The sequence below is a fragment of the Aquarana catesbeiana genome, linkage group LG02 (assembly GCF_042186555.1).
Source record: "Aquarana catesbeiana isolate 2022-GZ linkage group LG02, ASM4218655v1, whole genome shotgun sequence".
Lineage (NCBI taxonomy): Eukaryota > Metazoa > Chordata > Amphibia > Anura > Ranidae > Aquarana > Aquarana catesbeiana.
This window is the reverse complement of record NC_133325.1, coordinates 465,750,420-465,773,817: the sequence shown is the minus strand read 5'-3', so window position 1 is coordinate 465,773,817 and position 23,398 is coordinate 465,750,420. Positions and strand designations below refer to the sequence as shown.

The 23,398-nt window shown below is 41.8% G+C and overlaps 2 protein-coding genes across 5 annotated transcripts in view; one reads left to right on the top strand and one right to left on the bottom strand.

Moving 5' to 3' along the window:
• The window catches only part of LOC141128402 (transcription factor ETV7-like), a 73,296-nt gene extending 50,370 nt beyond the window's left edge, over nucleotides 1-22,926 (top strand). For 2 of the 3 annotated variants that reach the window (XM_073615679.1, XM_073615677.1), the window contains 4 exons: nucleotides 1,039-1,194; nucleotides 6,445-6,587; nucleotides 11,469-11,569; nucleotides 13,990-22,926. In XM_073615679.1, the coding sequence (XP_073471780.1) occupies nucleotides 1,039-1,194; nucleotides 6,445-6,587; nucleotides 11,469-11,569; nucleotides 13,990-14,113 (524 nt within the window). In that variant the 3' untranslated portion in view covers nucleotides 14,114-22,926. The remainder of the gene's footprint in view (nucleotides 1-1,038; nucleotides 1,195-6,444; nucleotides 6,588-11,468; nucleotides 11,570-13,989) is intronic. The other variant, XM_073615678.1, reaches the window with a different exon arrangement.
• LOC141128405 (large ribosomal subunit protein P2-like) overlaps nucleotides 1-23,398 on the bottom strand; it is an 866,266-nt gene that overhangs the window by 139,472 nt on the left and 703,396 nt on the right. The window lies entirely within an intron of this gene.

Below are 23,398 nucleotides of genomic sequence, written 5' to 3'. Positions count from 1 at the left end.
CATCCATATATGTCAAATTTTCACTCATCAGTATAGAATACCTGCTGCCATTATTATGCTCCCCAATTCCTATGTTTTTGTGCATAGCTGAGTCGTTTTAGCCTTGTTTCCATGTGAGGGGTATGGCTTTTTGACCATTATTCTTCTATGAAGACAACTTCTGGCCAGACTTTTCTGGACAGTAGATGGGTATACCTGAGTCCCACTGTTTTTTGCCAATCCTGCTGGACATATTCAGATGTCAAAAGGAATTAAGCATGGTTTCTTTTACCTGCTGCATTAAGTATCCTTGGCTGACTATTGCGTCTACGGTCCTCAACGTTGGTCGTTTCTTTGTGCTTCTTCAAAGAACTTGAACAGCACATCTTGAAACCCCAGTCTGCTTTGAAATCTTTGCCTGGAAGAAACCTTGCTAATGCATTATAACTACCTTATGTATTGTGGCTGTACTCAGTCATCCCCATGGTGTATGACCTGTGACATGAAACTGTCTTCTACAACCTCACCTAGCAGGGTTTGGCTGTTCCTCACCAATATTTAAGCCTCCTACACAGCTGTTTCTTTTTCAGTTAATAACTGTATTTCAACCTACATATGAAATTGATGATCATTAGCACCTGCTTGGTATAATTGGTTAATCATACGCGTGACTCTAATCCTACAAAATCCTTGACTTTGTGCAAGTGTACAAAGTGTGAAAGCATAAGAATTGATTCTGGTTTGAAAGCCAAAAGGGTAGTCACACCAAATATTGATTTGATTTAGATTATTCTTCTGTTTGCTCACTTTGCATTTTGTAAATTGATAAAAAATAACCAATTAAAATATATATTTGTAATAGCATTTTTACTTTACAGCATTTCTTCACACTTGCCTAACACTTTTGCACAGTACTGTATATAGTTTAAAAAGGGTGTATTTGAAATGTTTCTTTATTTGCTTTGGTCAGCTACAAAAGTATACATACTTCAGAAAGAATTTACGGTCTTTCTATGCACATTATTATATAATATTTAATATAACATGCTTATTCAACAGCAGAAACACCAAAATGCCCTACAAAGACAAAAGAAACAGGTGCTGCAGACAGTATCCTCCAAGATGCTCCTCTCAATCTTTCCCAGAGAATGCCCAGAACTCAGGGGGAGCAAGAATCTCCAAAAAAAGGGGGCTGCGTAGATGGAAAAATAAAAGGTAAATACACACTGTATATACTTGTAGGTGCGATAAAAGGAAATGAAAACCCTAAGGCTCCATTCACACCTGAGCGTTTTGTAGCTTGAAGCCTCAAGCTACAAAACGCTGGAGGGGAAAAAATCCATTATTCTCTATGGAGATGGTTCACATCTCCACTCCAAAACGCCTGAAGCCCTACGCCTGAAGCTCAAACAAGTTCTGGACCCTTTTTTGTCATGCGAATCGGGCAGATTTGGGCGTTTTTCTGCTTTTTACATTGGTGACCTTTTGCCCTGCACAAAATCGCGGTAAAAAACGCCGCAAAATGCGGTAAAAACACCGCAAAAACCGCTGCAAAATCACGGTAAAATTGCGAGATTTTTTGCCGGAAAACGCCAAGCTCAGGTGTGAATGGGGCCTTACATATAGCTACTATAACTTGGGACTTGTTTGGTCTTCTTTGTTGCTTAAAGCCCAATTCTAGAGATATGTATTATTTTTTTGGTTTGGAAAGCATGGAAAAGTGTTAGAACCTCTGTCAGGATTCTACAGCTGCTTTAGGTTTATTGTGTTTGGCTGCATTAGGGTTATTTTCCCTTGCTGCCTTTGCTGCTCAGATACCTCTGTGGCACCAAGACAAGAGATGATGGAAAAATCCAGACATTAATACAAACCAGATATAGGTTTGAACCTTTCATTACTGTATTAAAATATATATTTTAGTTGCAGTCTTTGTTCTCTATACCCTCTGACTCTCTATTACTAGGACAGAAAGTAAGAAAAAAATCTTTCCAATGGGAACTAAGATTGCAATTGAACCATAAGAAAAGTTCTAACTAGGGATGCACTTATACCTGTTTTTTAAGACTGAGTACAAGTACCGATACTTTTGCTCAAGTACTCGCTGATACCAATTACCGATACTGTGCGGTGCCATTTGACATAATAAATGAATGGGCTCAAATCGCACTGCAAAGAATCGCATGTGATTTAAACAGGAATGCAGTGCGACTCCTGTGGGAATCACAAGCGGTTTCACACATTGCTCCTGTGTGAACCCAGGCTCATGCATACAGTCAACTGTCACCCCCCAGACATCTCATCGAACATATAACTCTCCACTGGACTATCCCAGCCGTCCTCTGACTCATCGTTCAGGAAACTCATCCCAATCTCGATCCCCGGACACCAAACACACACACATGGGTGCAGACGGCTACTGGCCTTGGGCGGGAAAAGAAGGAGAGAGAAAATCTCACAGTGACCACACCATCACCTCCTGTACATAGAGAGAACTGCAGGCGCTGCTCTGAGACCCACATCACCTCCAATTCCTGGAGAGAGAATACAGAGAGTAATATATACTGTACTGTGTACATGCTCCACAATTCCTGAAGAGAGGATACAGAGACTAATATATAATACTACAATACCAGGAGAGATCAGGCAGAGCAACAGAGACTGAGCTATACAATATAATATATACAACAACCCTAATATATATATATTACACCAATCTCCAATATAGATATTCATCTAAAATATATACCACACCAACCTACAATATGTATGTACTATAATTTACATATACGTGTATAAATATATATATATATATATATATATATATATATATATATACTAGCCTACAATAAATAATATATATTACCCAAGTCTACAATATATAATGCACCAACCTACAATATACACTACAATAATATACAATAAATATATTATTTAATCCTCTATTTCAGTGAAACTAAAAAATAGTGATTTTTGTTTTCACTGAAATAGAGGATTAAATACTGTTCACACATTTGTCTATTTTTAAGTGGCAGCTTTAGGCAGCATTATTTTTAATTTTTGTTTATCCAGAAGCATAGTGTTGGTATCACAGGTGTAGGCGGGTTTCACTTTTTTACCATCAGTTTTAAATAAATATATTATACATGTAAATTGTAGTGACACTGAATGGGATTAAATTCTGGCAACAAAGAATCCTGAAGAAAAGTGCTTTAACTACACATTAAACAATGGCATTCGTCAGTGCATTGCAATGGACAATATATATAGAAGAACAAAAATTAAAGCTGAAATTCTAACGTAAAAAGGCATACAGTATAAACAAGAAAAAAAAAATGACCTTTAAAAAATATGGGGTTGAAGGGTCACTATCGGCATTTCAAAACTACAAAGAATACAGTAAGAAATGCAAGAGCACAATCAGGACAGCTAAAATAGATTATGAGAGATACATTGCGGAGGAGAGTAACAAAATCCCAAAAAGTTTTTCAAACATATTAATGGTAAAAATTCTAGGTTAGAACAAATTGCCCCTATAAAAGATCGGGGTAGCTGGGCACAAGTGTCAGGGTGAGGCAACTTTATGAAATACATTCTTCTCCTCAGTTTATATGAATGGAAAGGAGGGTTATAATAAACAAGACAGTATGGTATATAAGTACACACTATAGAAGGATATCCTTTGTTCATTTTTGTCAGAGGTTTAAAACCACTTTAATTTACAAAATGAAGGTCTTTTGGCATGGGCAATATTGTATGGAAAGAAAACTTGCAGAAGTGTGCCTAGAGGATGATGAATAATGACATATTTTCTGAATGGTCTAGCATGGTAAGTGGGTTACCCCAGGGCTCTGTCCTAGGACCAATTCTGTTTAACTTGTTCATAAACAATATAGGAAGAAGGCATATGATTGCAATACACAGATCTTTAAATGGTGACTCTAGCATTGGGAGGAAACTATGTAGCCTATGTTCTCCAAAGAAGAAACACAGCCAAACAATGAAGCTGAATGAGAAACAGTTCAGTCCTAACCACTTCCCACCCACCGTATAGTAAAATGACGGTGGGCGGGATGCACTCTTGTTCTGGGACGATGTCATATGATGGCGCCCCAGAACCGTTGCTCTCACGCACCCCCGGGGGCGGGCAGCGTGGCGATCGGTGCCGTGCCGTGTTCCGATGAAATGGCTCTTTACCCATGTGATCGGCTGTGACTAATCACGTGTAAACAAGGAAGTACCATTTATCGGCTCTCCTGGGCTCACACTGACAGAGTGTGAGGTAGAGAGAGACGATCAGCGACATCTCCTCGCAGGGGGGACCTGTACAGATAATCAGGACACTGATTATCAGTGCCCAGATTACAGTACAGCCGCAGCAGTGCCCATCAGTGACACCAATCGGTGCCCATCAGTGACACCAATCAGTGCCCGTTAGTGATGCCAGTCAGCGCTGCCTTTCAGTGCCCATCAGTGCCACCCATCAGTGCTGCCTATCATTGCACACCATTGCTGCCTATCAGTGCCCATCAGTGCCATCTATCTGTGCCCATCAGTGCGGCATATTAGTGCCTCCTCATCAGTGCCACCTAATCAGTGCCCATCAGTGCGCATAAGGCTGCATTCACACCTGAGCACTCGTAAAACGCTCATCTCAAAAGTTCAAAAACGCCCAACAAGCAAAATCCCATTCATTTAAAGGGCCCCTGTTCACAGCGTTCTGTTGCCTGAAGCAAAATGCCTGAAGCTCAAAAAAAGTACATGACCTTCTTTTTGGGCAGATTACAGGCGTTTTTCTGCTTTTTACATTGGTGACCTCTTGACCTGTCGCGGCAAAAAACGTGGTAAAAAAAAATGCGTGACTTTCCACCTGAAAAAAATATGCTCTAGTGTGAAAGCAGCCTACGTGTCGCTTCATCAGTGCAGCCTATCAGTGCCCATCAGTTCCACCTCATCAGCGCACATCAGTTAAGGAGAAAATATACTTATTTACAAAATTTACTGACAGTAACTAAGAAAAACTTTTTTTTTTTTAATTTTCGGTCTTTTAAGGAAAAAATAAAAAACAAAGCAGTGATTAAATACCACCAAAAAAAGCTCTGTTTTGTGAAAAAATTATTAAACTGCATGGAGTTCTTTACTATGAATCTAAGGCCCCTTTCACACTGGGGTGGTGGGGGTGTCGGCGGTAAAGCGACGATATATTTAGTGCCGCTTTACCGTCGTTTTAGCGGTGCTATTCGGTCGCTAGCGGGGTGGTTTTAACCCCTGCTAGTGTCCGAAAAAGAGTTAAAACCGCCCGCAAAGTGCCGCTGCAGAACTTTTTTTTAGCGTCCTGCCAGCGCACCACTACACTGGTGAGACAGGGTGCTTTGCAGGCGCTATTTTTAGCGCTGTAGCGCCTGCAAAGCACCCCAGTGTGAAAGGGGTCAACAAATATGAAGGAGCACGCCAGGAGATTGCCCCGTCTATAGAGTAACAGATTGGCTTCAGCTGGTCCCCTCCCTAGCCCCTCAATGCATTTCACCCAATCACAGGCTTACAGTACAAGTAAGCCCGTGATTGGGTGAAACACGTTAGAGGGGCATGGCTGAGGAGGGGACAAGCTGAAGCTGATCTGTTACTCCATTGACCAGGCACACTCCTATGTGCACCTCCGGTTTGTTAGATTCATAGTTGCAGAGGGCAAGATGGGGTCTCTGGAGGCTAGCACGTGAGTGTTTCAGAGCCAACGGTCTTTATAGATGTACACTTGCAGCAGCGCTTTTTTGTTCAGATGGGTCACAGGAGTTCTTTACTGTTGGAGCAGTAAGGATACAGAACTCCCTTCCACAGTTGGTGGTGTCAGCAGGGAGTGTATATAAATTAAATGGATGTGTTTCATAATGAACACAATGTAAATGGTTATTGAAAATTATAGTTACGTAAACACACACAGTCAGGTTGAACTGGATGGACCGGTGTCTTTGTTCAACTTTACCAACTATGTACCTATGTGACTATGAATATTTACACGCAATTTCAATGCCTGACATATATGGTATTTAGTTACTCAATGCAGTCTCATCTTTTTTTTTTTTTAACCAAAAAAGAGAATTATATTGTGTTTGTGTACACTTATTTTTACAAAAAATATAAGTTGTAAAAACAGTTGCGCAAATATTGCATAACATAAAAATTTGCAACTATCATGTTTTTGTTATACATGTATTCTCCTTTAAGAAGATATATATTTTGTGGGTTTAAGTCATTGTTAGGCCTAAAATGCATGTGTGAAAGAAGAGAAAATTTTTACACCTTCATCTTACTAGTACCAGGCAGAACCCAGGGTATTAATAACTGGAGGTTATCTCGTCAAGTAAGTTTGTTAATACAGGTGAAACTATTTTCATTGAACTGTTTATGCTTTTTACCTGTAAAGGTAAATGTACATTTAATTAAATATATTCATTTACATTTTGAATTTAGATTGCAGACTACTGTGGGATTATTTGTACCAGCTACTTGATGACAAGCGCTATGAACCCTACATTAAATGGCAAGACAGAGAATCAAAAGTGTTTCGAGTGGTGGATCCAAACAAACTTGCTGCGCTGTGGGGAAACCACAAGGTGCTTTCTGTTTTGTATACTCATTAAAATGGTATGCTGTATATCGAGCTCTGACTTTCGTCATTCATCAATCAAAACATTTGAGCTTCCACCCAGGGCCGTCTTTAATATCGATTGGACCCTGGGCAAACATTTCCTTTGGGCCCCCCCCACCGACTTAAAATCAGGTCAGGCAGCAATTGAGATGGTTGCCAGAGGTTACAGCATATCATTACTGCTCATTGACTGGATGCTAGAGGTGACTCATTAGTTGTTAGAGGTTACAGCACATCATTTCTGCTAACCAATTGGTTGCTAGAGGCTACTGCACATCCTCACCACTCACTGATTGGTTGCTAGAGGTTACATGCTTACTGCTCACTGATTGGTTGCTAGAGGTTACATGTTTACCGCTCACTGATTGGATGCTAGAGGTTACTGTGCATCATTACCACTTACTTATTGGTTGCTAGAGGTCACAGTACATCAATACAGCTCACTGATTGGTTGCTGAAGGTTGCAGCACATCATCTCCTCACTGCCTGCCCATCATGGACTGGAGAGGTGAGGGGACCCGCCAATAGACAGAAAATTCCTAGAACTTGCTATTAGCAATGAGCAGAGCAGAGCACAGCACACACAGTTATGAAGGTTAACTGAGTGCAGCTAGGAACAGAGCCCAATAGGAGCAGTATCCCTGAGGGCAGGCTACCAGAAATACAGTAAATGACTAGTTATGCCACCTGCAGTTGAACAGTGTGGAGGGGTGAGCTACGTACAGAGTGCAGGGTTAAGGGGTGCGCTATGGACAGAGTGCAGGATTTAGGGGTGAGCTGTGTAAAGAGTGCAGGATTTAGGGGTGAGCTGTGTACAGAGTGCAGTATGTAGGGGGGAGCTGTGTACGGAGTGCAGGATTTAGGGGTGAGCTGTGTATGGAGTGCAGGATTGAGGGGTGAGCTGTGTATAGAGTTCAGAGTTTACGGGTGAGCTGTGTACGGAGTGCAGGATTGAGGGGTGGGCTATATACAGGGTGCAGGATTTAGGGATGAGCTGTGTATGGAGTGCAGGATTTAGGGGGAAAATGTGTACGGAATGCAGAATTTAGGGTTGCGTTTCGTACATCCAAGTCCCGCCCCCCCCAGCAAGTACAGATCTCTCCTCTCCCCAGATTCCAGTTTGGAGCTTACCCCCATCAATACACAGCATTCCTCTGACATCAATCCCCCCCCCCTTCAGTACTGAGCACATCCCGAGTGCTCACCAGCTAAATAAAGTCAGAGTGTGGCTGCAGAAGAGCAGCTATAACTTACTGAATGTCTGTGGCTTGGAGCAGCTTCTCCCTGTGTACATCCCCGCTCCTTCCCTCCTCTGTTCTCTCTGCTCTCTCATAGAGATCGTGGATATGTTTTGCAGAGCAGGGAGGGATGTGAATGGCCGCCGGGAGGAGAGCACTGTCACTTGTAAATAAAGAAGCAGCACTCCTGTATTTACCCGCGACATTAGCAGGCAGCTCAGCAACCAGCGCCGGATCCCGGAGGTGGGGAAACTCCGGCTGAAAAAAAGCCGGCGGGCAGCTGCTTTGGGTCCTTCAACAATGACGGGGCCCTGGGCAGATGCCCCGTGCGCCCTGCGATAGATGGCCCTGCTTCCACCCAGTCCTTCCAGTTAGCAGAATGGGAACCTTTTCTTGAGCTTCGCTGATGCTAGGGTGGCTACACTCACTACTCTCACAGATCTCTGGAGGAGCAATGTAGCAACCTTTGGATGGCAACATTTTCAAGAGGGTAGTATTTGATGGACTAGTAGATTTAGATTTATTTAGAAGTGACAAATAAATTAAAGCCTAACTAAAGCTAACTTTTAAAAAGTTCAAGAAACATTTTTTTCTTTTGGGATAAAGGTTTTACGTAAATTAACAAAAGCTGTCAATTTTAAGCACTTCTGTGAGTGTTAAATGATTTGTCTTAACTCTGTTACTGCCACTATTGCTGGACAACTTGATCTGTTAGGCTTATTGTACATGGGATGTTATAAAACCTCTCTTGAACGATTCAACTTGACAGAAAGTAACCGATGTTTAAAAACGTCAGTTTTGCCACGTTTACATGCTGTGTTTAGCTGCATTTAGAAGAGTTTTTTTTGCAAATAGTCAAAAATGTATCTCCATTAAAAACGCCTGTAAACGAAACGCGGCTAAACGCGAGTTACTGCGTTTACGCACGTTTACAAGCTGTTACAGGCATTTTGCATTTCAAATGCCTCTGAACATCCGTCCTGAACGCATGTTGTTGCTTTCCAAAAAATGCCTGGAAATGCCTATAAACTAGAGGGTTCCGGGGCAGCTGAAAAAAACCCCAACTGCTCCAAAATGTCCAAGTATGAAATAATATTAATATCTGCGCTATTCTATAAGATTTAGATATTTAAAAGCAGCCAGCATAGTTTGTTGATAACCAAGCACAAAAGTCCAAAATCTAAAAAATGCGGCGCTAAAAATGGTAACAAAATAGTAAGCCAAAAGTAGAAGGGAGGAATATTCCAGTCACCAGCTATAGTGCATATGTATGAAAGCACTCAGCACCACGTGGTAAAGTGATCTGCTTACCAGAAGGCTAAAAAATAATATGCATGTGATAATGATCCCAGGCTCATCCTGCATATCCGCCTTTACAATTCACCCCCAAGGCTTGAAACAGCTATGTCCAGATAATATTCTCCCTCAATGAACTTCTCCAGGAACTCACATCAAATGCAAGGCTCTTAGTATAACGGTCAGCAGTGCTCAATGAAGGAAATACGCGACCAATAGTGAAGCCCGCAATAACAATTAAAACAGATTTATTGTAGTAACTTACAGTTAAGATTCAAGAATGCATGCATCAAAAGAATCAATCGGCTGCAGTGTTCAGTGTGCTGAACGCTGCAGCCGATTGAGAATATTATCTGGACATAGCTGTTTCAAGCCTTGAGGGTGAATTGTAAAGGCGGATATGCAGGATGAGCCTGGGATCATTATCACATGCATATTATTTTTTAGCCTTCTGGTAAGCAGATCACTTTACCACGTGGTGCTGAGTGCTTTCATACATATGCACTATAGCTGGTGACTGGAATATTCCTCCCTTCTACTTTGGACTTACTATTTTGTTACCATTTTTAGCACCACATTTTTTAGATTTTGGGCTCCTAAATGTCCGTTTATCAGCAGCAGTGTACATGAAGCCTCACTTACTGGGTGGAATAACAGGTGAAGGCGCCGTTGATGTTTGAATTCTGAGTCTGAACGTCAATGACCTTCCTGGCAATGCTACGCCCCCTAACACACACAAAGGCTGGAGAGGGAATATTTATTGCTGTAGCACATGGGAAATCATTACCCAAAAAATGTAAATGCGACAGTTAACACTATAACAGGTATACCAGTACAGATGCAAAATAATATGTAACTCTGAAAATAACAAGCGGACCAATATCCTTGCCCTTAAGCCCTATATTAAGGGGGGATCCTAATTAAAGGCAATGTAAGAAATGTAGGTTCATAGTCTCTGTCCAACCCCCTACCCACTGACCAGTGTGTTGGTGTATGTTGGGGCCCAAATCCTGCATTGAAGCACTAAAATGTGAGCTCCCAAAACCTGACATGGTGCCAAAATGTTGTCCCAAATAGGTGATACTCTTCTCTTAAATAGTGGGCACAGGGTTGTGGCCAGTGGCATCTCACTATCACAAAAGTTAATGACTCTCCTCCTCTCGCTCTCTGTCCGTGCTTACATTGGACACGGCGATGCTGGACTCGATGATTGTGTTCCCACAGACCTGGTGATGTCACTAGTTGAACCTCTCTGTGACTCCAGCACACCGTGGCAATTGTCTAGTAGACAGCACACCTACCATCTTCTAAAAGACTGCATTCAGCCAGGAACTATGCCGTTTCCTTTCCTGCAGATTCCTTGTCGTAATGGGACTTGTAGTTCCAAAACACTCTGCAGCACCAGGGACAGTCTCTCTGGGGACTACATCTCCTACAAATCCTTGCTCCTCCCATCAGGCTCTGTCCTTTCCCAGGTTGGACAGCAACCGCATTACTGCTTCCTTTGTTTTCCTGGGTCGTGGGTGAGCCTTTCCTCTGGCTGTACACAACCCTGCAGCATCTGTGTCCTCTCTGCCCTCTCTCCTCACGTAGCCACTCTGGCTCTCTCTCACAGGTTGAGAAAGGAAGATAGCCTGGCCCATGCTGCAGAGCAGAGCAGCGCTGTGGACCGGGGCTACAGGTGATAACAAAGGAAAACAATCTTTAAAATAGAACACAAATGCAGCCTGCAACATAGTATGTTTTTGTTTTAGAGTTTAGCTATGCGTTAAAGATGTGCTTTGCTTGCTGCTGCCTTCCATTTTTACATTTAAAATGCCGCCCCACTGCGCACATTTTTCAGTGCTCTTTCTATTTTTCCTTTTTTTTTTTCTATCTCTGCCTTTGAAACATTTTTTTCTGTATTCTCTATTCTTTCTATGTTTCCTTATGTCTCTTTTGATCTCAGTCACATGTATATACTGGCAGTTGTTGAACAAAGCCACAACACAGCAGGGCATAAAGGAGCATCTGTGTATTTGTGTAGATCTCAAGAAACAAGGGCAGCGGCAGAACAGAATTCTGGTAGCATCATTCTCTTTGATAGCAAATGCACATTGTTCTTATATTATAACATCTTGGCCTCTGAACAACATATAGTTATATTTAGGGTCGGCAGTATAGTGCTAAAAGTCCTTAGACTGCTACATGCATGCAAAGATAGACATATAGCTAATAGTGTTGTAAGTTTTGTTAGTAAATAGCTGTATCTTAGAGACTATAGTTATCGGTGGTTATTCAGCAGTATAACTTCTCAATCTGTTTTCATGCAGAATCGTCCAAACATGACCTATGAGAAGATGTCAAGAGCTATGAGACAGTATTACAAAATCAATCTTTTAAAAAAAGAATTTGGACAGAAACTAACTTTTAGGTAATAATAAACTTGTTGTTCATGTTCTAGTCAGATGTTGTACTGCTTTATCACAATATATTACACAGCATTAGAACATTTTTAGCTTAGTGCTACCCCATAGGGGCTGCTGGTATTTGCTGGTTCTTCCCTAAAACCACAGAGGCTGCCCACCACCGAAAGCGCCAGTCTATTCACACTGACTCCAATAACACAGTACAGGGGATGTCTTTTTAGTATTAATTGCATGTATAAACTTTAACAAGACAGGGGTTTAAGGTCATACCCTGTTTCCCCGAAAATAAGACCTAGCATGATTGTCGGTGATGGCTGCGATATAAGCCCTACCCCCCAAATAAGCCCTAGTTAAAGTCCTTGTAGGTCTTATTTTCAGGGTAGGGCTTATTTTCGGGGAAACGGGGTAGGGCTTATTTGAGGGGTAGGGCTTATATTGCAGCCATCACTGACAATCACGCTAGGTCTTATATTCAGGGAAACAGGGTAGGATACTCCAAAACAATCAATAGTAATGATGGGAGGACAAAATGTTCAATAAACATCTTACAGCAGCCTTTCCTAGAGGTAACAGGGAATGGCTAGTATATCTAGGACTCAGAGCAGCCCCCAGTCATGTAGCAACCTTTGGCACTTAGCTTCCATCTAGCACAAGCACCCCCAAAGTCCACAGCAGGTCTCTACTTTCTACTCTCAGTGTCCTTGGAGCTGTCTGCCACCCAGCCTCCACAGGTAGATCCTCAGTGAGAAAGACCCAGGACTTCAGAACAGTGCCCCCAGCGAATACTTTTTTTAGCAGTCTTCCCCGGGCCCCCAGCTCATCCAAGCTTTAAAAATCCATAAGCTATCATGCTCACAGTTAACTGTGCATTCTGCCCTGCACCCGGGTTATGTAGCGGATGCAGGGTCAAATGCACAGGAATGTTACAGGAAGGAAAGCTGGTCCGCTGGAGACATCTGGATGTGGTGAGAGGCCCGAACGATCGGAGCTACAAACGGGGCTTGCACTTCTTATAGTGAAGGCGGTGTTGTATGATAAAAATGCTACATAACCAAGGTGCAGAGCAGAATGCACAGTTAAATGTGAGCATGATAGCTTATGGATTTTTAAAGTTGTATACGCCAGACGCCTAAATAAAAAAGGTTTTACACTTTTGGAGCCCTTTGGCTCCTCTGATTTGATGAAATCCCTCACATTGGTGAGAGGAAGGAGTGTTGTTACCTTGGATAAGTAAACCCCTTGGAGGAAAGCACTGACTGACCTACTCTAGCAGGGGGTCAATCCTGTCTGGTGAATTTTCGGGTGGGGTGGTGGCTTATTTCTGAACACAAGAGCACTTTTTGATCCTGCCTGGCTATGCCCTCCCCCCTGCACACTGACTCCGATATATCAAGGCTGCTGAGCCCTGACACCGTTGCCAGCAAATGTGCCTCTGTCAGCCGCAGCCCTGCTCTGTCTCCCATGTCCTCTCGTCCATCCTCTCCCCCCTCCCCTCTCTGACTGTCTGCTCCTGTCTGCGTCTCTCTCCTCTCCTCCCCGGCTCATGTCAGCGGCAGTGCTCAGCCCTGCCCACTGGAACTGTGAGCTGGGCAGAGGAGAGGAGAGAGGAAGCACCTGATCGCAGGAAGACACCGTGTTATCAGTACAGATAAGCATATTTATTATATAACACAGACACAGGGGAACTTATTGTTCTAATACAGAGGGGATGGGAGCTTTTTATACAAGTAGCTTAACAACCACTTTAATTTTTTTTAGTCACTGAGCCCAGGTATTTAATAGGTATCCAAAAAAAATAGAATGCACCCTAGAAAATGAACACATACCATGTTTTTTCAGCACACCAGTAGGGACGAGTACTAATGCTTAGTGTATTGTGTTAGGATGTACCATGTATCAAATACTGCTTTCTAAAAATATATATTTTATATAAATAGTAAAAACAAGTGTAAAATATATACACAAAAAAACCTCCATATCTGTATTTTTCATTTTTAAAGGCTCTTCTGTGTCCCTTGGTATTTCGGTCTTGCTTTGCCTTTGTTGCCAGATGCTTTCTGATCTCATGGTTAAGCCCTGCTAACTGCCACTATAATGTCCAATAAGACTGCTTCACTACCTATCTGTATAGAAACACACCAAAGCCGCTAATACATGGGAAGTTGTAGTCATTACTAAGTAAATGAAATAAGATTTTTTTTTCTACTTTCTGTGACTGTTAAACAAAAGTTTTGAAGTTGTCTGTAGAAACCAGTAAATCCTACCCACACAAATCTTGAGGTTTCAATTCAACATAGTAAAGAAATGCAGCAACAGTAAATGTATCTATCAACTTTGCTGTTGAACTTAATTTAGGAATGGTTGAGCAATACAATGGTATTCAACTCTACTCATCAAATCTGTTTTTGGAACTGTGTACTTGCAGGTTTCTCAGGTCACCTAAGGAGAAATTACCATCGGAGAAGCTACAGCAGTTGGAAGCTAATGATGTACTGGATTCTAGTGAAGTATTCGATTCAAATGAAGATGGGTTTGCAGTCTCACCATGAGATTATGCATTACATGGGTGTGGTTGTAATTTTGTAATTTATGTTGACTATTATGTTTACTATGTAATATATGACTGTATAGGCTTTATACAAATGGGCAAGGCTATTTACTCCTCAGAGACCTATAGTTTTCTAGGCTTTCAGACATATCCAGTTGTATAAAAAAAACTCTGTTCTAAGGAGAGGGACTAAAGACAGTGGGGGTTAGTATATCAGATAATTTATTTTATATTATATTGTAATGCTTGTCAAACTCTTACAAAACTTTCAAATGTATGTCAACACAAAATCTATTATTCAGTATGTTTTCCATTATTCCTCACTGTTTACAATTTTCTCAAGAAAATAGTTTTGTTTTGGGGGGGGGGGGCATTCTATTGCAAGTTGACATATAGATCCTGGCAGTAAAGGCATGTCCTGTTGAAGGTTGGCAAAGCTAAACTGCTTCCTCTATATTAGCAACAGCACTGTCAGCAAGCATAGAAGAAAGAGCCGCCGCACACTGAATACGCCATAAGTGTCCACATTTATTGTAGAAACTGTCCACAAGCATGGCTATCACTGTCCATGCCCTAGGACTATCTTTGACCCTTTTGCTCCCCCTCCTTCCCCTTTCCCCTATTTTCTTCCCACCCCCCTCCTCCTTCTCCACCATTCCATTTCAACCCTTAACCCATACCTCCCAACTGTCCCTGATTTGGAGGGACTGTCCCTGATTTGGAGCAATGTCCCTCTGTCCCTCTTTCCTCCTCATTTGTCCCTCATTTTGCTCTGATCTATATAGATGTATATAAAATGCACTTTTTATCAAAAAGAGTTTTCCAGCGCTAAACCTTTCAACTGATTTCTAAATTGCTGCATTTGTAAATTGCAAAAGCCAATATAAAGGAATAGTAGTGGTAAAAAAAGCACTTATGGGTTTAACCAATCTTGTTTTTTTTGTACAATGCTCCTTTAGGGGGCGTGGCAAGGGGTGTGTCCTATGCCTGCATATTTTTGCTCATAGGTGTCCCTCATTCCCATCTCAAAAAGTTGGGAGGTATGCATAACCCCTCCATGTCTCCCCCCGCCCCCCGTTTTACTTTTCCATACTTTTTTCATATTTTACAATATACATATTTCCACACAAATGTATATCTCACTACACGATCATCGTCTTTACCTACATACAAAGTTTAATATTGAAAATTTATTATTTAAGTAATTGCTTTATTAATATTGATATGTTTTTAATTTATGATGTAATAAATATAAGGTTTTATAGATAGTGTAAAAAAAATGGGGTTCTATTATACATATATTTATATAGATATATATTTGTATTGAACGTTTTATAACTTGTTAATTTCACATTGTATTTTTTATTTAATTTGTCATTTTTATTGTTATTCTGATGCATAAGTCTGATATCTCCCAGGGGAATACTCCCCCAGCTCTACGAGTAAGCACTGATTGGATGAAAAGCATTTGGGAGGGGGGCCCTAAGGCGGGGACTGTCATTGCGCACTGATTGGATGAAAAGCATTTGGGAGGGGGGCCCTAAAGCGGGGACTGTCATTGCGCACTGATTGGATGAAAAGCATTTGGGAGGGGGGCCCTAAGGCGGGGACTGTCATTGCGCACTGATTGGATGAAAAGCATTTGGGAGGGGGGCCCTAAAGCGGGGACTGTCATTGCGCACTGATTGGATGAAAAGCATTTGGGAGGGGGGCCCTAAGGCGGGGACTGTCATTGCGCACTGATTGGATGAAAAGCATTTGGGAGGGGGGCCCTAAGGCGGGGACTGTCATTGCTGTCATGTTTGTGGATAGTTTCTACAATAAATATGGATGCTTGTGATTTATCCTGTGTGCATCATCAGCATGTTGTGGGTCGTTGAGCTGCCTACAATAACCAGTTCTGCAGGAGGCAAATGCAGACCTGTTAGACAGACTTCTTGGGTTCCAGGCATTTGTCCCTGGGGACATACTACCGTGAGCATTAGTACCACTCACTCTAACTGCAGCCTCTCCTAGACTTTTACATGCTGCTAGCATTGGGGCTGGATGGTGCGTCTGTGCCCTCCATCTGCACCAAAACACTGTGATCTCATGAACCGGGGAGAATACGCTCAGTGTGCATGAGGCCTAAGAAAATTGTATACAGTGAGGCATGATATCAAACATACAGAAAAAAAGATTTTGGGTTTGCATATACTTTAATTAATTAAGTGAAAATACTCCTATTGGATGTGTGTTGGTTAGGGGATGTGATATGTCATTTATTGCGGTTACTGATCTCTTGCTTATTAATAAGTCAAAGTGTTTTCTGTAGTTGCTGATCTGTCGATATGCATGCTAAACACTTAATATGAACTTTTGTGGGTACACAACCATAACACTACATTAATTTACTAATTGAAGTGGATAACATTTATTATGACGTGAGAAAAACACTGTGGTGTAAGGCAACCAAACATAATGGGATGCCTTAAAGGAAAAGTCCACTTTTATTTAACTTGTGCCTCTTACACCAGGTGTACATATCAGGAGTGACCTGGCCAATCATAATCCAAGCTGTCTCTGAGCTGTCAACCTGATACACTTATCCCCTTATCCAGAGCAAACAGTATACTGAAAGAAAAAATCCCCAGCAGGGCAGAGAGAGCTTGCTTAAACTATTTGCATGTGCTTAGGTTAATCCGGATGTAGTGCTCATTGATATAAAAATCTGACCCTAATATACAAACAAAAAAGTCTACTACAAGATGATACATTAGTTCTCAAATACTAAAATCAACAACAAAGCTGAACTGCCATTTCTTATCTATACAAAGCCTAGCTGAACTATGGAAACAATATTGCATTCTTTCTAATACCTATATAATACCACAGCTAGTATGCCAGCTTATACCTTTAATTGCCGTTACAAGAATTATTTAGATACCGCGACTGTGTAAATAAAGATAAAGTACTGACAAACCAATTAGCATGAAATATAAGCTCCTTGCCTATGTTGTTATCTGCTGTAACATACACACGCAGTAAAGCTGGCCATACATTATGCGATTTTTCCTTTAGATTTGCCAAAAACCGTATAATATGAGGTCAAACCCAAACAAAACTTTCAATTTGTATCCAATCAGGAAGGCCCTTGCAGTACATAGTTGAAGGTAAAAGTAAAGGAGATTGTACAAGAACATTTTATAATGTGTGGCCAGCTTTAAGTCTAGTGCTCTTATATGTTATAGTCATACATTCATTATTAGAAGATAGCAGGTGGGTGGCACAAAATGAAAATCTTCTTGTTTATTAGTACGCAAGGATTGAACATCTTGCGTTATAGGGAACCTATACCAAAAGGAATATGGGGCCTGCCTGTGATGACCTTCTAAAAATGAATTGTTGTCTGACTGTCTCTGGTTTCAATACTTTCTTGGTCCCAGACCTGGAACAAGCAAGCAGATTAGAAAGCCAGAATTGATGATCCACATACTGTACTTGTCACGGGTCACTGAGGCATGATCTAGGGTTGCATGATAGCCAGACAACTGGAAATTTCAGACGAAGAGGTCAGCAATGCCAGCCTCCCCTCTGTATGGGTTTCCTTAAAAGGTCTGTCCTATTTACCAATGAATAATTGAAATGCATGCTTAAGGCTGCATTTACACCTGAGCGTTTTCAGCTCGTAAAACGACAGAGAAAAAACGCCCAACACGCAAAATCCCATTCATTTAGATGGCCCCTGTTCACATCTGAGCTTTTTGTAGCCTGAAGCAAAATGCCTGAAGCTCAAAAAAGTATGAGCTTTTTTTTTTACAGATTACAGGCGTTTTTCTGCTTCTTACATTGATCTTTTAACTTGTGCAAAAACGCAGAAAAAAAAGCGTCAAAAATGTGCGACTTTCTGCCTGAAAACGAAACGCTCAGGTGTGAATGCAGCTAAGAGAACTCAACCTATCATAAGTACCCTAAATAACAATACTGCTGAACTGCATTACCTTATTTTGCCTGCAATTATCAGCTTTGGTCTTCAATTCAATTTCTGTGTCCCACTTTGATCATGGACACAGGCTGTACACAGGGTCTCAGCTTCTATAAAAGTGGAGAGAAAACACTGTCTCTCCTTGTGCTTAGTCCCCCCCCCCCCCCCCCCCCACTCCGTTCTTCACTTGTCAAATGCAAGAGCCACTATTGCTTACTGGGGTTCTGGATTCAGCAGCTGAATGACAGGAGGTGGGACTTAGCTTCCAGGGCAGGAGCTTAACTTAAGGACCAGCCGCCATCGTTTTACATCAGTATATTGACGCGAAATACCGTTATGGCAGCAGCTATCTGCCGTAACCCCGGTATTTTTTAAACGGAGAGTGGCTGGCTTTCAGATAAAAGCGGTCTCAGCAGCAGCTTCGCCACAAGATCACTTATCAGTGGCGGGAGAGGGGGCCCCTCCCACTGCGCTCCGGTCGCCTCCGCCACTTACCGGAGCCGTCGGTACCGGCTGAGACGAATGCGTCTGCTCCCCTGTGAAGCTGGATGCCGAGTGAGGGAAAGATGGTCCCCACTCGACTCCATAGCATTGGATGGCTGAAACGATGTCAAACGTCACTTCTGGCCAGTACTGTTAAAAGGGGAATTTATTTATATTTTGTAAAAAAAAAAAAAAAAAAAAAGGGCATTTTTTTTTTTTATTGCATTTTTGTGTAAATATGAGATCTGAGGTCTTTTTGACCCCAGATATCACATTAAAGAGGCCCTGTCATGCTTTTTTTCTATTACAAGAGATGTGTACATTCCTCTTGTAATAGGAATAAAAGTGACCCAACATTTTTTTTAAAAGGACAGTGTAAAAAAAAAAAATAAAAAAGTTAAAAGCGCCCCGTCCCGCCGAACTCACGCGCAGAAGCGAACGCACACGTCAGTCATGATCGCATATAAAAACGGTGGTCAAACCACAAATGTGAGGTATCGCCCGCTTGTTAGAGTGAGAGCAATAATTCTAGCTCTAGACCTCCTCTGTAACTTAAAACTGGTAACCTGTAGAAATTTTTAAATGTCGCCTATGGAGATTTTTAAGGGTAAAAGTTTGTCTCCATTCCACAAGCGGGCGCAATTTTGAAGCATGACATGTTGGGTATCAATTTACTCAGCATAACATTATCTTTCACAATATAAAAAAAATAGGGTTAGCTTTACTGTTGTCTTATTTTTTAAAGTTAAAAAAGTATATTTTTCCCCAAAAAATTGCAATTGTAAGACCACTGCGCAAATACGGTGTGACATAAAGTATTGCAATGACCGCCATTTTATTTTCTAGGGTGTCTGAAAAAAATATATAATGTTTGGGGGTTCTAAGTAATTTTCTAGCAAAAAAAAATAATTTTAACTTGTAAACACAGTCTGAAAAAATATGGAACTTCCGCTTTAAGTGTTGGTGACCCCCTGACATGCCACATTTGGCATGTCATTTTTTTGGGGGGGGGAGTGGGTACCCTGTTTTTAGAGGAACCCAGCTCCCACTTCTTCCGCTGGCGCCAGAAGGAAGATCACCTCTCCCCCCTCCCTCTTTGCAATCTTCTGGGACACGTCACAGGTCCCAGAAGATTGCCCGACCATTCACAGCGTGCAGCGCGGCTCGTGCATGTGCAGTGTGTGCCCGGCTGTGAAGCGACAGCTGGTAGCCCACAGTTAAAATGCCGGCACCGCGGAGAGGAGGGGAGAGGAGCGGGGCTTCGTGCGCCCGCATCGCTGGGCCGTGGGACAGGTAAATGTATGATTATTAAAAGACAACAGCTACACTTTTTGTAGCTGCTGACTTTTTAAATGGGTACAACTCCGCTTTAAGTGGTTAAAGTGACAAAGGCTTAAATTATATGAAAAACTAAAATAACAAACATGTTATACTCACCAACTCTGTGCAACGGATCTGAGCAGCCACGATCCTTCTTTTCTTGGGTCCCCAGTTCGCTCCTCCCCCCCGTTGAGTGCCTCCATTGCTATGGGGGCACTTGTGCATGCTCGCTTCTGAGTCCCCATCAGTGTGTCCATAAGCCACACAAAACAGGCTCGACCCCTCCCCTGCTCCCTTCTCACTGGCTGTGATTGACAGTAGCGGGAGCCAATGACAGGAGCCAAAGAGCCGGGACAGCAGCCACTCTCATGCACATCGCTAGATCAGGATCAGGCGTTGGGGAGGGGGGTGGGCTGCTGTGGGACTTGCATACTAAAGATTTTTCAACTTCAGGCTTTACAACCACTTTACAGTTGAGCCCCTGTGCAGAGGCTGGGGCTAGAAAAAAGAGGGCTCAAAAGGTCACAGGAATTTAATTGAAGACAAACAAACCTACCTGCAGGCACCATAAGGTGCCTGCATATTAGATATTTTTACCATAAAGCAGAACTCAAAAGAGAAAGTACTGCTCATCCTCCTCCTCCTCCTCCCCACCTCCACCTCTAACAAATTTGCAGTGTTTTTTTTCAGGGAGCAGGTACCTTTTTTTGACAGGTACCTGCTCCCATTTTCTTAATCCTTGCCTAGATTCGGATGAAGTCAGTTTAGCTCACCCCTACACTGATCCTGTTGTGAGACATCAGGAAGTCACAGCCAGCTTCCACATTCAAGATAAAAGTGCCAGGGAGTCAAAGCCTGGCAAAGAATTGGTTCTGGGGAAGACAGTGCTGGACTGCAAGGGCTGTCAAATACCCCAGGTAAATTTGAAAATGCTACTAATGCTACCATTAAGGCTGTTGCTGAAACGCGTCAGCTGTTTAGCTTGTCACTTTTTGTAAACAACCATTAAAATCGCTATATGGACTACAGAGTTGCCTGCTCAATCCTTTTACTTGATTCTGTTTGCTGAAAGTCAGTAGCTACAGTAGTCGTAGCTGCTGACTTTTAATAAAGTGGGAGGGGGGTCCTCTTTAGTCACATTTTAGGCCAAGTAAAGTTCACATTCAGCATTTATAAAGCCATTTCTAGAATTTACAATGGTCCGAATAGAGCTTCAGTTGAAATCCTGCAAGTTAAAATGGTAGCTTCATATTACCTTACACCGGAACTAAACTATATATGAACACCACAAATTGAAAATGCTATTTAATTTGTTTTTAATATTCAAAGTAAACTCACCCATCCATGTCTCCATGCTTTATTTTGTAGAGAAACTACTGTGAAAAAACACCCCCCCTTGCATATTTTGTAGAGAAACTGCCATGAACCCCCCCCCCCTGCATTTCTAGCCAAGGCCAGCTTGAGTGAGGACAGATGATTCATGAAGCATTTAATTTCCTGGAACCCTTAGCTCAGGCATGCAGGCACGAGGGTGTGGTTAGCTGAGAAAGACCCTCCCCCTATCTTCATATGAAAGAAAAAAAAAATGCCCTTGAAGACTCATAAGATGTATGACATCATTTTGGCCTAGGCCGCAAACAGCCAAAGCAACCAAAGGAATGTAAAAACTAGTAAATATACCTTCCTATCTATTTACTAATGCTAGCAGCAGAAAAGGTCAGCTAACCAAAATTGAATCCATGACCAGCTTTTTACTTCTTTCAGTATATAAGTTGGAAAGATCTCTGCACCTTGGTTTCCAGCTCTGTTCACTTGCTGCCACAAAAGAGGTGTCATTATCACTGCTATCTTTTACATTTTTGTTAGGTGAGAAAAAATTGTGAAACTCCAATTTACAGCAGGAAGAGCAATGCCCCGTACACACGATCGGATTTTCCAACAACAAATGTTGGCTGTGAGCTTGTTGGCTGAAAGTCCGACCGTGTGTACGTCTTGTACGTCACTACGTTTGTAATTGTTGGCCAACATTTGTGTGACTGTGTGTATGCAAGACAAGTTGGAGCCAACAACCTTCGAACAAAAATCCACGGTTTTGTTGTCGGAAAGTCAGATCGTGTGTACGGGGCATAAGACTCTTTGGCAGAACAGCAGCTCTCATTCCCCACTGCTATGTCTGAATGTCGGGAAGTTCTGCACAGGCAAAGCTCCATCACTTTTGGATAGTGTAAGAGCTTAGCTCTCTTTTGCACCCCCCACATCCCTTTTGGCCCATGACTGTGCTGAGCTGTCTCCTTGGCTAATATCAATGTGTGAAGGGTTGGAAGGGGGCAGATCATCTCTGTTACTACCAGAAAGCGAATCAAAAGGAATGTGGGGAAGGGGCAGAGGGGAGCAAGTTCTAACTGGTGGTGCTTTGCCTGTTTGGAAATACCTGGTTTTAAGGCATGCTAGATGGGAATTAGAGCCTACTAAAAAATCCTTGTGACATAACAAGTTAGTAGAGACTCATAAATCATGAAAAACTGGCAGTATATCAACTGGGTGTTAAAATATGCTACGTGACATCTACCTACTAAATATTTCACCATCATATTAGTTGGAGTGTCATGACGCCTTACACAAACTATTGTCAATTTCTATTTATTGGCTAAATAATAGCATCAGAAAGTAGCGGTTATATTTTGTTATTTTAGACAGTCTTTGAAAAGTGTCTACCTTTGGCTGTTTTGTGGTTTTTGGGCTTTTCAGTACAATAAAGTTATTTATGTTTCATGTATAGTATATGGTATTGTAATTACATTTTTAGAAACCCAATTACATTGTTTACAAACACAAGGTTGAATTCCATGTTCCACCAATTTTATTTTTTATTCATAGAACAGATCACTCACTACTAATGTATATGTAAATAAATAAAATATTCAAACATATTGCTGTAGCGTCACATTTGTGCAAGAACATATACAAATTTAAAAATGCATTCCCATGTGAATCCATTGCTTTTCTTTTCTACTTCATCCTATGATCATTAAAAGTACATTCCTTACTGTAATCCTCAGTCAAAGTACAAGTCTCCATCAATTGTTCACTATAGTCACAAAAATTGTACAAAACCCATTGGCTGCTGAATGTTGCGTTTACATCAGGAGTGACGTCACAAATCTTGTCAGTACAAAGGTCTGGGGCAGAGCTGCAACACTTATCCAGAGGAGAACTAGGCTCAAATTATGGGTGGGGCTTAAATCCTGAGCCTACAGACTGGGTACATGGTGACATATGGCACAGTTCTTGTACCAATACAAAATATGCTTTAACTTCTGTGCCACAAGTAAAAGTCTAACAGACATATACCTCAACACATTTAAACTCTTTCATTACATATGCTTTTTTGTGAGTAGCCTACCTTCAGTGGTCAGAAGAATGTCATATATGCACCAGGGTACAGAGTGCAATTGTCAGGAATATGTCATATACAGCCTACACTCACAGTACGGAGCCCCACTGTGCACCTAGCGTGGA